The 16004-nt window shown below is 37.9% G+C and overlaps 1 protein-coding gene, 1 non-coding gene and 1 pseudogene across 7 annotated transcripts; all 3 read right to left on the reverse strand.

Annotated features, from left to right (window-relative positions):
- Positions 1 to 2775: 2775 nt before the first annotated feature.
- tra2b (transformer 2 beta homolog) lies at positions 2776 to 8905 on the reverse strand. 6 transcript variants are annotated; one of them, XM_026295617.1, is made up of 9 exons: positions 8773 to 8888; positions 6326 to 6561; positions 5827 to 5972; positions 5502 to 5664; positions 5111 to 5299; positions 4913 to 5028; positions 4126 to 4248; positions 3926 to 3996; positions 2776 to 3832 (listed from the first exon to the last, which is right to left on the reverse strand). In XM_026295617.1, the coding sequence occupies exons 3-9, from the start codon at positions 5946 to 5948 to the stop codon at positions 3822 to 3824; spliced, it is 795 nt and encodes a 264-aa protein (XP_026151402.1). In that variant the 5' UTR covers positions 5949 to 5972; positions 6326 to 6561; positions 8773 to 8888; the 3' UTR covers positions 2776 to 3821. The 6 variants fall into 6 exon arrangements, with proteins under 6 accessions (XP_026151402.1, XP_026151400.1, XP_026151403.1 ...); XM_026295615.1 differs by lacking the exon at positions 6326 to 6561 and having other exon boundaries at positions 8773 to 8905; XM_026295618.2 differs by lacking the exon at positions 8773 to 8888 and having other exon boundaries at positions 6313 to 8762.
- Positions 8906 to 9998: 1093 nt separating this feature from the next.
- LOC113122975 (meprin A subunit alpha-like) lies at positions 9999 to 14751 on the reverse strand (annotated as a pseudogene).
- Positions 14752 to 14934: 183 nt separating this feature from the next.
- trnak-uuu (transfer RNA lysine (anticodon UUU)) lies at positions 14935 to 15007 on the reverse strand. The gene has a single exon. It is a non-coding gene; the product is annotated as a tRNA-Lys (tRNA).
- Between the last annotated feature and the right edge of the window lie 997 nt (positions 15008 to 16004).

Genomic DNA, 16004 nt, shown 5'->3' on the forward strand with positions numbered 1-16004 from the left:
TCCCAGCGTAGAAAGTGCATTGGGGTCTGAAAGTGGCATGATGATCGCTGGGTACGTCCAGCAAAGGGATGGGCTTAAAGGAGGCAGAGGGGTTATTTCATCAAATCATAATAAGGGCCGTGGCTTGGGTCCCTCCAGGCCGGGGGGAGGGGGTGGATGGTGGAGTGGGGGGCAGTGAAAAAGGGCTACTGTGTGGAAAATCAAGTCGTTGTCACTCTACTTGTCGACCCAAATGTCACTGATCCTCACAGCTTGCCTTTTATTTATTTATGAGCAACACAGAAATATGGATTTATGGAGCGGTGCACGCAGGGGGTCCAAACCTGGCCAGGGGCGCCTGTTTGAGATAATATACTGTGATGAAAACATCTGAGGTGGTATTTAGTAATATTTGACCACACTTATACAACAATAAAAGGAGTCAGAAAGTGATACCTCCAAACAGAACTTTTTTTTTTTTAAATCAAATTATTTCCCGAGTGCAGAAACAGCGAAATAAACTCTCCATCAGTTTGTTAGTGGCCCCTGGTCAGGATGGAGGGGCCACCACTCTATACCCGCAGCATAAGCCTCCCCCCTACCCCCTGCCCCCATTCGTTTTATACAATATCACAAAACGTGATGCTAATGCTGGTTTGCGTTTCAACCTGTGGATAGTACTAACAGATACAACTGCAACATGTAAAGCTGAGCAAACATTTCTTTTTTTCGAGGCTGATAAGGAGAAGTGAAGGGATCCCTGGCCCCGTGCAAGGAGGAGGAGCCCTCTACGCAATGTCACTGCGCTCACACCCCAGGCTACAGACATGGTATAGTATCTGCAGTGCTCATGCATGGTGTTGTACCTACACCAGTTACCAAGGGGAGGAGCCTTTTGCCTGCAGCACTTGAGTGTTTCTACATGTGACTGGCCTGTGCCTTGGAACATACTGCCACCTCACTGTGGTGGAGAGAGTGCCAGCAGCAGGAGTGACCCTTCTTCTCCTTGTTTACGTCAGAGTGTGAACAGAGGAATGTCCAAGCTGGGGTCTATTTCCAAAACAAGCTCCTTAGTTAGGCTACTTTTCCTGATGACATGCTATCACAGCCTTTCTGCTGCTTCTGCCGCCAGTCCCATTCATACCTGACATCAGTATGCACTACCCATTCACTTCAAAGCTCATTCACTCACCTCAGTCATCACCATGCTTTACTGCTAGAAATGAAAAAGTATCCAATTACTGTTTTTAACTCTTAACCCACAAGGCTTTATGGGTTTTTTTAAAATATTATTTCTTTTTTCTATTTTATAAAATGTATAAATGCAAGGCAGAAAAAAGTCACTACACTCAGGATTTGTTTACATGCTTTGCCTGTTACATGTTGTGCCCAATTAGGTCAGTGTGCTGAAAAATCATGCAGGTACCTAAAAAGTGATTTCCACTTAGAAAGAAAGATCAGCTGGGACAGGAAGGGATGTAACATTTGGGGAACACGTGGAGAAGGGCTGACCAGAACAAACAACACACACGTACATACACTTGTGGTAACAGAGGGAAATAAATAGGCTTATGCAGTTTCCAAGGTGTGGTCAGCTGTCTGACTGGCGGTGTTGTCCTTTTCATTGGTTCACCTTCTTTTCACTCAATCTGAACACTTTGGAAATCTTTATAGTACCTGATTTATCTTACAAGTATTTCAGCTTGCACTGTCTTACATTGCAATACTATTTACTGTGTTTTATTAATCACTTTCAATACCTTTTACTTTCAAATGCAAGGTTGGTTTTATTAACCCATCAAAACATAAAAATTACAGTGCTCCTATCTCAATCAAGCAATGGTGATAAACATAGGGAATAAATACCCATAAATAAACCAGGAGACATAATAAATCTGAATATGTAAACAGAGAATTCTTACTGATAACAAAAGCGAAAGCATTCAAAACACAATGAAGCAGTTTACACGCAACTATTAATATTGAGACTATCACAAAGCTTCATTATCCTGTTACGCTATGCAGGACACCTACATGTAAAGCAACCATGTACTCAAGTAGTATTTAAGTATGTTAGGGGAAATGGCAGTTTAACTGTTAGTTTTCAGCTAAATATCTTTTACTACCTGTAGAAAATCCTGCAAATGTTTCAGCTTAATGGCCATAGTGACTATTTTCAACTAAATGTGGTTTTTTGCATGGAAAAAACCTGATAAAAAGTTTATTAAATGCAAAAAACTACATAAAAGTTACAGAGTAAACATCATAGATTTCAGAATTTTCTATTGGAAACAAATAGCTTGTTTTTTATTGCTGTTAATGTTATACTTAAATTCTAATAACTGATTCACCTAGTTCACACACACACACACACACAAAATTATGAAACCAATTTACCTCCTTTGAAATGAAGTGAAAGGAGACAAATATTTCAAAGTAAGGACAAATAAAACCAAAACGATCTGAATGGCTTGATCTCTGTAGAAATAAAATATTTTTTTTAATAATTTGATTGAATTACCCACTTAAGAAGGTAATTGTTTTTACTGCTCTCAGTTGAGGATTTAAGCTCATTGCCCCAGTGCTTGTTAAAGTGGAAAAACTACCATATGATTCCAGCAAGTCTCACAGACTGTACTGTAAGCTAGGCTTTAACAAGACTGGATTCTGCTGTGACCACTAGGTGTAAGTGTTAGACTTCGGTTCCTCACAGCATGAGCTGCTGGACAGGTCCTGCTACGCCACATGGAGATATTAAACATTGTGCTTAGTGAAATTCACTTGATTTGTTAAGACTGTATTTACTCATCAATAAGAAATCCTCAGAAGTTCGTTTACAGACAGTAAATAGTGCAGATAAACCATCATTGAACATGTATACAAATGTATATTAACTTTTCAGATTTTTTTTTGGTCCAGTTTAAACTAGAGTGCACTGGACTGATAATCCAGTGACAAATTGTACATTTATAGCTTATAGTCAGGGAATATTAGCCTGATAAACTGATAACTTGTTTACATTTCATTTCACATCATTATTAAATGTTGAAAAAAAAATTTGAAATGTGATAAGTGACTCAGAGGTCTGGAACCAGGCTAAGGAAATATGTATCACTCATATTTTCCCTAGAGTTTATCAGATAGACAGAACTTACTAAAGCACCATGCCAAATCCAGACTCCCTCACCATTTTTTGTAACAGACGGATAGATCACATTACAACTATATCATTTCAAGTAATTGGTTATTTCTAGTTAATAGAAAAGTAGTAAAACGCATATTTTATATTATTCCAGAGGCTGATATAATTAGTCAAAATTGATCTTGTCTAATGAATTTACAAATGCTTAGCTGGTACTTTTTCTCTGTCTTTAAATAGTTCCTAAGAGTAAAGCCTTCAAGACTTGAGCCAATTATCGCCATTTATTGATTTCAGCAACTTAACAGAAAATCTTAATGTGGTAAGAAGAACAATGTGATAAGATAAAGGCTTTAAAACACCCTTGTCTGTGTTATAACAGCTTAGCAACATTATATACAGACACACGTGCTATAAGGAAGAACACGAGTCAAACTGAAAAAAAAAAGCAAGTCCCTTTTAATACATTCAAAGATGAATTTTCACTCAATTTGGTACAAAACAATAATGTAATATCTAGGGCAGGTGTAAATTTAAAAACACATGGGGACAGCTGGAGTTAACTTACATTTATGAGTCGTGTACATTAGCAACAGAAGTGTAATGATCACCTTACAAAAGAAAATCAATTCTAAAATTAATCATACCACTCAAACTATTCATGTCTGTGGGAAAAAGAAGGGCTTTTGCTTGAAGGTGATGTTCAATAGCGTCCTGTGAAACAAAACAGTCATTATTAAAATCCCAACATCTGCAAGCTGTTGAATCTGTCAAAGCAACAGTTGACAATTTGGAAAACAGACTTACGAGGAGAATAAGACCGTGATCTGGATCGAGACCTGTAAGCCCCTCTGTAGTATGGTGATGGAGATCGTCTTCTGAAACAAGACAGAGTTCAAAATTTAAAAATTCCATTTTTGTCAATTTCAGAGTATATACTAAGATAACTGAAAAGTAAATAAAACACCATGAGCCAAGCTGTCAGTTTTCTACAATAAGATTGTCACCTGTATGATCTGTAGTAGTCCCTGTCGTCATAGCGATCGTAGCCGCCTCTGTCATAGCCGCGATCATAACCACGATCATAATCACGTGAATAACGTCGAGGACCACTGGGTCCACCTCCACCACTACACAGAAGAAGAAAATAATTACTTGTGTCCATTACACTGAAATTGCATTTGCAATTTAAAAAAAAGTTTAATATTTATGAGCAGACGTTCAACAAACTGACAATAATTCTAGAAAATGTTAAGGCTTGATCTTTTAAGTTAATTACATGAGTTATATAATTTTAAAAAAAATTGAGGTAGTGGTTACGCAAATGAGATGACAGGCTTCTACAATTGCACAACCGCATGTCAGCTAAAAATGCCACTTTAAAGGAAGTGGATATCTCAAAAAGCATCCACCTACTTATGTTTTTTTCCCCCACTCGTGTGATGATAATGGCAGTGACTTTAATACATTTGAGTGGTGCTGAACTGAAGTTAACCTTTCACTGAGATAACTGGATAATTTTGATGTTCATGTCTATAACTTTGCCAAAAATACAGTATTGATTTTAAAAACTGCTGACCTAATAAATTATACACGTGTCTCTAACAGGTGATAGAATTTTCTCTCCACTCATGGCCAATTGAGAAATTATAAGCACTGATTTTTCTCTTTGATGGATTAGACCTAAAAAATAAACCCATACCACATCAGACCACATCTGTTAGGTGGAGGAACTAGAAGGAAACATGACAAATAGTGCGATAACATGAGTTAAACACAGACACTGAGACTTACTATGTGGGCCGTCCCATGTAGATTCCAGGGGTTGGAGTGTGAGGTCTTTTTGTGATGGAGAAGTCCACCCTGATCCTACGACCATCCAGCTCCATGCCATTAGCTCGTTCCTTTGCCTGAATAACAAACATCACCTCTTAACACCCAGAAAATACTTCACCAACAGGTTTGTCTTAGGTGTAAACTATTCTTATATACCTCCTTGGCATCAGCTGTGTTCTCAAAGTAAACAAAAGCAAACCCCCTGGAGCGCCTCGACTGCTGGTCATACACAATAGAGACATCCGCAAGGGGGCCGTATTTAGAAAACACCTCCCTCAGATCCCTCTCTGTGGTGTACAAGCTCAGGCCAAACACACCCAGGCAACAGTTTGGATCTGGATTTGCCTGCAATTTTACAGATGATAAGGTTTGGATGCAATCATTCTGAATAGATCAATATTAAAAACAGTCTAGTTCCTGTTTTCTATATATAGCACATATATAATATTCTCAATGTTAGAGGACTACATCTGCTATATTAACATCATGCAAATAGAATGCAGGAAGTGCAAATAGATTCTTTTAAAACAAGAGCCCTCAAACATACACGGTTGCCAATGTGCCTGCGGCGATTGGACATAGGTGAGCGGCTATGGCTCCTACGACGGCGATCTCCACTATAGGACCTACTACGAGATCGACGATGATAGGACCTTGAGCGGGAGCGAGATCGGCTGTAGTGTCTGCGTGAGCCGCGGTGGGAATGGGACCTGTATAAACAAAAACATTTCTACATTCACACAGTGGTTCTATTGCTAGTCACATCCACTTCTCCTATAGCTGTTGACAGACTTAACATTTTCATATCCTGTCTGTTATTTGGTAGGGAAGAGGTTTAGGCCACTGTAACCTCCAAAATCATATTCACTCACCCAGATTTTGACCTAGAACAAGAACGAGATTTGGAGTGGGAGTGGCGGGAGCCTTCCTTTGAACGTGCAGGTGTGCGAGCCGGGGAACGGCTTGCCGACTTCCCTGAGCCACGTGGACTCATGCTCCTGGATCCAGAACGAGACTCCTGAACAAACCACACACACCAACACATGTTTTATAAGCACCAAGGGAAAAAACACACATTAATTTGCCTAAACATTTGTATGTAATTAAGAATTAAAACTATCCTGTAGAGACTACAGAAAAGAACAGAATTTAGACTTGTGAACTAGGAATGCAGGTTACTACTATTTTGTGTAGCCATGGATACTGTGACATCAATGTGATTACATTAATCAATATTGTATAATTAAATTGCCAACATGATGAAAAACAGAAATTTGTCACTTGTGTAAAAATTGTAATATGTGTTATATTCAATAACAAGAACATGCACGCATTTGACAAACAGACCAGAAAATTACTTAGCGCAGTGACCTTATCCAGATTACTTCCTTAACTTCATTTCTGTAACTTCATTACTTCACATTATTCTTCTTTCTTCAATTGTCTTACTTCTTCTTACTTCCCCCATCTCACACACTGCCCATACTTCTTCCCTCCTCATGTTTTAGCATGCATTCAACAATTGAGCTTCACACATCTGAGCTTCATATTACTGAAAATAAAGTGGACATGAGACTTCTTCCGCATTTTCTTCGTCCAACCTTAACCTTCATGGAAAAGAAAAGGATGGAGAGTATATGACTACAATTAAAACTGCACCCTCATTCAGTGTGTTATGATCTTATGACATGCATGGGAATGCTTCAGACCACATAATACAAATCTTGAGTGCTAGTTTTATAAATACATCACTTTCAGTGGTTCCATATTCACTCTTATATCCTATTGGCCACTCTCAGTTAAAATTATACAAAGCATTGTAGATGTAAACATTTATAAAGGAGGGTGTGATCATCTAGAAAACTGCTGCCAAAACTGAAAGCTAAGCATGCAAACACACATTTGGCTAATTTTTCCATTTTGGTTGTGTCTTGGCATTTTGGTAGACCATCTCCACATCAGAAAAACAACCAATAATACAGTCCTACATAGCTACATATTCATAAAGCAGTACAGAATATTATGATTATCTTTCATTTCTCTACTTATTTTCTTATAAATAGCATATATCTTCTTAAATGTTTATTTTCAAATGAATCCTGGTGACACTATTTTTTCCCACGTGGCTGCTAAGGCATAATAGTGCATTACAAACCACTGAATGTGAACATCTGCTCTATGGTGTATTCAGTTTTTCTTTTTTTTCAAATTCATTTCAGCTTAAGGTAACCCAAACGATCTCAAGATCTACCACTCAATTGTATTGACTTGCATCACTAGTGTATAGTCCTTTAGCATGATCAGCAAACTGCCTCCAAATCATCTGTGACAGAGCAAATCACAACATGTGGTTTTCCCATAAGGCAGTACACTAACCTGAGACCATGTCAGGATGATTACATTGTGGAGGCTGGTTTGCATTAGGGGTTAATAGGCAAGTGCAAACATGTCACAGTGTGGGCATATCTACGAGAAAGTGTTTGTCTCACATGCCTACATAGGACATTTTACAGCAACAAGCACCCTGTCATTTTGCTTTTTGCTGCAGTGTCATCCTCATAAACATATAGAAAAGTTCAAATATGTTTTTAACATAAACTGGTATCCTTTCACACTATACCAAATTTATCATTTTCTCTTCTATATACTGTACGTTCCTTAAGTGAGCCTGTGGCCCTTTCAAACGGTGACAATGTACACACAGGCCAAAATTCAAAGACATATTAAACATATAAAAACGACACTAAAATCTGGCCTTTATAGGGATGTGCATGCTGGGTACAAATTGCACAGTGCTGTGTGTAGAGTATACTAGTGTAGCATGTTTTCTGAACCACAGTCACAGTACACAATTTACTATATAGTTAAAATGTTCACGCTGGTCAGTTCACTGACAAAGGTCATGAACCCACCTTGCTCTCTGACCTCCTGCTTTTCTTGCAGTATGGTTTCACTGTGTTGCCGGAACATAACATGGCAGTTTTGCATTTACATAAAAGGGCTGAATGTGTGAATTAATGCAAATCAATAAGAAGAAATCTTGAGGCCGTTCGTTGTCATTTTAATTTGCTAAAAGTCTAAGGTCCTATGTTATGCTACCTGGCTGACCCAATTCTCCATGCTCAATAAGAAAAACCACAGTGACATAAAAAAGGCCAATTATTATTTTAACACTAAGACAATACGCCCACAACTAGTAAAATGTCAAAGAAAAGGGAAAATACATTTTTCAGTTACAAATTTCCAAATGGTTATGTTGCTGTTTTGGAAACGCAAAACAGAAATTCCAAACAGAAAATTTAATTTTCATCCTCGAAGAATTTATATAAATTATATATATATCATTATATGAGCGAAGAAATCCTCTCAAACGTCTTTCGGGGTTAACCACGTCTGTGTTTCTAACCAGCCTAAAGATTCATATCTAAAGTTAACATTAACATCACTACTAATCTTATTTAACGTTAGTTACCGTCACAGGCTCTGAGGCCTAGCTAGCTAAATGACACGCTAACTAGCATTAGCCAGCTAGCTAACGACTCCCGCCAACACTGCACTTTAGCATGGGACGTATTTTTGTCCTCTAAAATTAAACGACACGATTTTTTATAAAATGTAACGCTCACGTTGGATATTAATTACCAATAGTAAAACATCGCGTTTGGACAGGAGGTAGAGCGAGCTAGCCAGTTAGCTAACATAACCTAACCAGTTTAGACCAACACAATGAAAATTGTTCATACAGCAACTAAATCGTTTACACTTCAGGGTTAGCTCTGCTAAAATGTTACAATCGAAACCTTTAAGCTCATACGTACCCGACCTTTGTCGTTATCGCTCATTTTTAGTGACACTGACTATAGTAAAAGCCCGGTGCTAACGACTTCGACACAATATGGTGTGCGTGGGCGTGCGAACGTGCGCGGTAGCAACCGTACACGTCACTTAGCCCCTCCCTGCTCGGGCTCAGCTGCAGACGCGTGACCGTATTAAGTCTCTCCTGTCGCCTTCTTAGCGAAGCTTTTTGCAAAGTTTGCACAGAGCACAACAGCCTAACTGCAGAGTGACAGCTTTCCATTGGACAGAATAGCTTCTAGTTCCTCAGCAGACCACCTCATAGAAAAATGGTGCCATGATGCCACCTCAGTCATAAAAAAAGTTTGAGGCGTTTCCTGTATTTTGTGAAAATAATTCAGTCAGACTCAGAATCTGCTTTATTGCCCAAATATGTTGGACATACACGGAACTCGACTCTGGTACAGCAACTTTTATTGGGTTTTATAGTCAACAAGAACTTGAATTAAAAATGAGACTGTGTTTATAAGCTGGTTTTGAGATCATACAGAATAATAATCAAATTCATAAATTCCACTGTGTGGGATTTACAATCAAACAAGAGCGGCACTAATACAATTACCGAGTGCTTATTTTTGTCATGCATATTAACTGTGGTGAGATGCCCCCAAATTGTCCTCACAATTAAGAACATGAACGGTGTAATGTTAAAAAGAAACATGGTTTATTAAGTCATTTATTTTTTTTCTATTTTTTTTTACAAATAACTGCATATTTGAATTTTTTCCAAGACACCTATTTTGGCATGTCTGGGGTACAGAAACACACCACAAAGATTAAGGATTAAAACAAATTTTGTTTGATTTGATTTAACACTCTAATGCTCTAGAAAAAATATGTCTGAAAAATAATGTTTTTTCCCCCTTTTGGATGAATTATACCCTAATCATTGTTAAGCAGCTCAGCAGCAGGGGTAAAAGCTTTAAAAACAAAGTAGAATTTGTGATAATAACTCTAACTAAAATAATATAATATAAAATAAATTGCTATTGTTTCTCACATAGTCTACTCAAGATGTAAATTTATAATGAACCATTTTAACAGAATTAACAGATTATGACAGAATAACAGAATGTAACCCTCTGGATCCAGTTACTCATTGACACCTATAGTGGGATAGAGGGAAAAAAATCATTCACCGTTAATGTAAGAAATTATTCTTTTAGAAATTGTTAGTATATTTGTAAGTTCACCTACCACAGTCATATAGCACATTGATTTTATGAAGATCTAGAGCGCTGGGTCCGTCTCTCTGGCCAATTGGAATATAAGGATCTGGTTTGGGGATTATTGTTGGTCCACCACCATCAGAGAAGGCATACCTGAAACAAAGATACATAAAGTATTGTATATGGTAGTGACACACCAGCAAAGCAGGCAGAACCCTTACAGTCTTGCTGTAAAAAGCACCTCACCTTCCATAATGCATGACAGAGCTGTAGTCATATGGGCTGTTGAGATTGTTTGTCACCTGTTTCTGAAAGTTATGAATGTGCTCTGTCAAAAGAAAAATTAGAGTCATTTGGTGAAAAAGGCCAAACTAGGTAAAGACAATGCTTTCTGCTCACTGTAATGGAGGTAAACATTTATCCTAACCAGGGATGATGTTTTTCCATACAACTGTAACATAGTGGTCTCTATCTGAGCGGGACTGCTCATGGACAAAACCAAGAGCATGCATGAACTCGTGGGTGGCCACTCCTGACCACATGCACCCAGGAGTCTGCAGTGACAAAACCTGGCTTCCTCCAGTCTGACCCAGAAATGACCAGCAACTTGGGGTACAGGGCAAAAATGACAGGTTGAGTTACAATCCAAAGCAATCACACAAGAATTACATAGAAAGATCAAGACAGGGATTACCTGTAAGACTCACATGCAGTCACACTCACCCATATCTTGGCTGTATATCAAGGAAACTGACTTCGTGACTGCGTGGGACAAATTTAATGCATGTTCCAGAGGAAATGTCTTGCATCCCAGTTTCTATGGTAATCCTGTCCATGTCATCTAACATAAATAATGAGCAAAACTGGGGTTAAAGAAAAAAACATTTGAGCTGCAAACACCAGTTTTGTTTTTTTTACTTCATACCATATAGTGGAGAAATTATGTAGGGTACATAAACGAATCCATCAACAGATTTGGGCCACAAACAGGTATTGCCAGGACATGTTATTGCACTTTGCAAATATGAGCTGGCAATATCTCCCTCTCTGAATGACAGTCCTCGGGGGGCTCGCAACCCTGATGAAAAAAAAACCCATCTGGTTCAAGATGTATTAAAAAAACAAATTAGTACTATTCTGTGTAATTTACTTCTTACTTACTGCTATTGACTTCCAGGATTTGATCCATTATATTCATTTCATCATGATCTACAATTTCATCTGAACAAGAAAAGAAAGAAAGATTTAATACTCATCCACTACTTCCCATAATCAGAATAATTATCAAAATGGAGAGCATTATATGCATGCACAAAAAATTTACCAAGAGCCCACCTGAATATTTCCTTTTCAACCTCACCTTTACCTCATGTACTCCTGTTGAATTCTGTAATACAAAGCCACACGAGAACATACTTTGGTTATAAAACATGCCTAGACTAAAAAGGGGTTTGATCTAAATTATCTTCTCTTGGTACTGACCTTAACAGGTAGCGTGTACGCCTGGGTCAGCAAGCCAAACAAGATACCCAGAAGCATCGTAGTAGACTGCATTGTTGTGTTTCAGATTGGCATACAGGTGTGAGTCTGCAGTCTTCCAATGCAGGAGCTAAGTGAACTCCTTGCCTCCACTGAATCTATATACCCACTTCGCCTCCTGTGCTCTGTACTGATTGGGCACATGTTCTACGATGAATCATGATTAAGACCCCTCATCATTTAGTCCATGTAATTTACTCAAGTCCACTGCTGATCCGAAACAGGTGGTCCTGATGCTGACCTTCCCTTGTGCTCTGTATTTATCACGTGTTAAGATTCAGCATTTCAGAAATGAGACACTTAAAGGTGTTTTGCTGCTGGATGTGCTACAACTCAGCAGTTGCTATCTAGAGAATAAGTGTCCACCCAGCCCAACAGACCAGCAATTTGTGTCTGACTGTGCTGGCAACCAGTTATTTTGTTGGTTGATAACTGTCTTAACAACAATCATTTTGTCACATGGGTAAATATATGAAAACAAAACATTATCCTTCTCCAAATATTTTTCTTTTTTAATCAAGGGGCTATTTTTAAGGGCTGTAAAGGAATGTAAAATTGAATGTGTTAACTGTTTATGAAATCTTGCCTGTGTAGAACATTTTTACTAAAAGTTAAAATTGCATGTTTTAAAATGTGAATACATTTGTTTTCTCATTTATGCATTCTCATACCGCAAATTGGTTTTTTATTTAAATATTTTCTAGTCTCCCTCTTTCAATGTATGTCCAATTCCTCCTGTATTTCTGTTTAATATGATCACATGGTCTTTGTTCTTAAAATGTATTTTAATAATAAAATCATGTTTCCTTCAGATTCAAGTTATGTCTAACTGATTCATAAAATTGATATTGTATAGTGGATTGGGACATTTGTATTACTACTTCAAAACGTTTAAGGTGTTCCAACCTATTTTTTCTCTGTACTATAGCAAAATATTACACCCCTTTCCCCAGCTTCTCAAAGTAAGCAGCATGTACTTTTAAACACACATAATTGCATGCACACAGAAGAAATGCTAGTAAAAAGCTTTGATGAACCTTTATTGCAATTGTTTTCATGATTTAACATCAGTATATGATATTAGCTTTCAGTACACTCCATCATCTCTGTTCAGTCCATGTCACCTGCGATGAAAGACAGAAAGGAATAAAACATTTCACAGTGAGGTATTAATTGCTCACTTTGCAACACAATTACTAGGGCTGAAATTGGGCTAGTTCATGAAATTTGGTACTAACCGCATTTATAAAGTTTGTTGATTTTCAGCTTGTCAATGTGGCTGAGGGTCAGTGTCTGGCCCAGCTTTATGTTTTTGCTGCTCTTAGGAATGATGGTTGGCTCCCCATCCTGTGAGTAGGCATACCTAAACATATAAACAATGCATTATAATACATGAATTCTAAAACCAGATTATTTAGAGATGTAAATCAAAGTTACATTACTTACATTCCAAAGTGCATAATTGAGCCATAGTCATATGGGAGGTCCAGACTGTCAGTCCTGAATTTCTCAAAGTTCCTCACACGATCTATAAGAAATTGGAAAATTACTTTTTAACTTAATGTATTTGTCAGTTATACAGTGCAAATCATTTTCATCTTTGCTTTGCAGGAATTCAGGTAATTATAAATATTCTTTAACAGTTGTTGAAATGCCATTTCTGCATGCTACCATCCTTCCATCCCCTTTGAAATTACCCCTCCAAATGTTTGGCCACATGATGGTGACATAGTTGTCCCGGTCAAAGCGGGACTGCTCATGTACAAAGCCCAAGGCATGCATGAATTCATGGGAAATCACTCCAACTTGGAGGCAGTCAGGGCTCTGGAGAGATACGGTCTGTCTGCCACCACGTGCACCAAGGTAGGACCAACACCTGGATTTACACACACCCAGACACAGAACATATCATTAGAAAAACTCAAAAGAAAACACTTCTCGATGTACACTACTCATATGTCTAAAAACTACAACTCTGCATTTCACATCTCTTTCACATAGAAAATGTTTTTTTTTTCCTAAGGAGTCAAATGTTTAAGATGAAAGGAAAGACTCTCACCCAGACTTCGGCTGGATGTCAAGGTAGTCTCGCTGGTGAGTCCAGGGAACAAATCGCACACAGGTACCTTTCTCTATGTTCTCCATCCCTTTCTTTATCAGCTCTGTCTCCATTTCAGCTGAGCGGATAAGGCACAAATGCATAGTTAAATACAAAGCTGATGAATTTTAAAAAGTATCAGATTATAATGTATTATAATTGATTATTAAAATATATCAACATACAGTATTCAGGTGAGAGCGTGTATGCAATGTAGACATGTCCATCCACTGACTTAGACCAGATGCAGCTCCGTGCAAAGCAGACTTTGGAGCGCCTTCCAGTAGAAACAGCAATATCACCCTCTCTAAGAGTGGTAGCGCCATCTAACATTCGGGAAGCTGAGGCAGAAATTAATGAAATAAAGTTATTCTACACTGGACAACAAGAGCTCATTTGTTACAGTGCATTGCATAAACTGCATAAGAATGTAAAAAAAATGTGTGAAACGTACCTTGAAACTCATTAGCCTTTATGATTTCATCCATTGCTGTCCCGTGACCACGCTCATCGTGCTCTTAAAAAGAAGAGATTTTAATCAGTGTGTATGTGTCTTTACTGCGGCCACACTTACCAATTACCCTTTTTACTCCAAATTGCATTTACCTTTATAGCCAATGGGTCCCCACTGTGGGCTGAATAAAAATTTCTGTAAAGAAGACAAAGTTATTTGCAATTCTGTGTCAATCTGTTGTTGAACATTTTGAAATTGTAACCCCATTACAATCCTATGCATATTTACCTGAGTATGCACGGCAGAAATACAAGTGGAAAACACGCACATGAGGATAATCCACTCCATGTTTGCTGGTCAGATGTCTTCAGTGTTGCCATTTAACCTGCCCTAACATCTAGCTTTATAGGTGTTCCCAATCACTGTCCTGAGATAATACCCATCATTATCTTAGGTAAATTACAGGGTTACTGGTATTTGTTTGTGAGTGAGTTTAATCCCCAAATTAGTTAGATTCTTTCATAAACAACAACTCCAACAGTCAGATAATGTGAGGTCTCAGTGTGTGTAATGACAGCTCCACTTTAATGATCATCTTTAAATTAAACGGTTTAATGTTTGGTGAAGGTTTGTGACAATTTTAGGCTTTAGTCGTCGTACATTGACCAGGGGTGCTCTTTTCTTTGTACTGAAACGAAGCTCTCCAGCAGTTAGCATGCAATGCTACAATGAAGTTTTTGTCAAAAAGAAATCATAAACGTGCGCTAAAACGGCATAAACTGTAATCGTCTTTTTGGATAAGTAACTATCACAAAACTAAAAGTAAAATAACATGGTCATCTTCAAAAAAAAAAAAAAAAAGCTACGCCCGAACAGGGACTTGAACCCTGGACCCTCAGATTAAAAGTCTGATGCTCTACCGACTGAGCTATCCGGGCTCCGAGAACTTACCCGGAAGTACTTCTTAAAAAACGCTCCAAAATTAAAAGTGTTTGATTCCTTTGGTTTACTGAATTAAATTTCCACGCGGCAGGTCTATAAATCTAAGATATCTAAACTACATCTAAGATATCTCTGGAATATCTAGCAAACGTTTTCTGTCCGTCCATCATTAACACAGCATGAAGTTTCTAAGGTAGGCTTCAGAAGTTATAGCTAACGTTAGCTAACTGTAACAAGCTAACGCTAGCTAATTAGCTAAATAGGACAGATTTTTCACATCCGTGGATGTGAAAAATCTTATGGCAACTTATGGCAACACGCAGAAATCCTAAAGTTATAAGTTAAGGAAGTTAAGGAAGTTAAAGAAACGGCTTTTACTTTAGAGAGGTCACAATGTAATTTACAGTATGTCAGCGTTAATATCATTAAAATGCAAAAGGAAGATTAAAGAGCGTCAGCAAAACGTTACCATCCACGAAAACAGTCGTCAATGTGAGGATGTCCAAAGCAAAGACTGATGTAATGTTAATTGTGTCCACTATGGATCCACGTATTTACTTTTATGAAACAGTGAAATATTAAAACCACGTTACAGCGAATTGAGTTTGTGGGAGTTTCCCATTATTTGTTGGCTGTTTTCAAGTGTTTTACACGTTATTTCTGCAGTATTCAGTACTATTTGATGGAAAAACAGTCCTCTAGGCTTTCTGATCTGTAGCCAGGCCTCGTTGTGCCAATTTAAGTTGTCTAGTAAACTAATATGTGATTTCCAATAATAATGAACTGCTAGAGATTATGAATACAGCTCACCTGGGTTTCTGAAAAACCATCCTAAATCACTGGCATGTTCCATGCCCTTGGCACATTCTGTCCTCCCCTAAATGATTCAACTCACTCATAAAATTGTTATAACCTAGAGTCTGAATAAACACACCATCGAAGCACACCATCAGCATAGCACCTTTAAATGTAATAATAAATGAATGAATCAAA

This window comes from Mastacembelus armatus, chromosome 21 (genome assembly GCF_900324485.2).
Source record: "Mastacembelus armatus chromosome 21, fMasArm1.2, whole genome shotgun sequence".
Taxonomy (NCBI): Eukaryota; Metazoa; Chordata; class Actinopteri; order Synbranchiformes; family Mastacembelidae; genus Mastacembelus; species Mastacembelus armatus.

What these genes read in the sequence shown, in the direction of transcription:
- tra2b (XM_026295614.1), bottom strand. Translation starts at nt 5,999, where the DNA reads ATGTGTTGGTGTGTGTGGTTTGTTCAGGAGTCTCGTTCTGGATCCAGG. An exon ending in ACACAGCTGATGCCAAGGAG is followed by an intron (nt 5,029 to 5,110) that starts GTATATAAGAAT and finishes TTTGTTATTCAG; the next exon opens with GCAAAGGAACGAGCTAATGG. An exon ending in GACTACTACAGATCATACAG is followed by an intron (nt 3,997 to 4,125) that starts GTGACAATCTTA and finishes GTCTTGTTTCAG; the next exon opens with AAGACGATCTCCATCACCAT.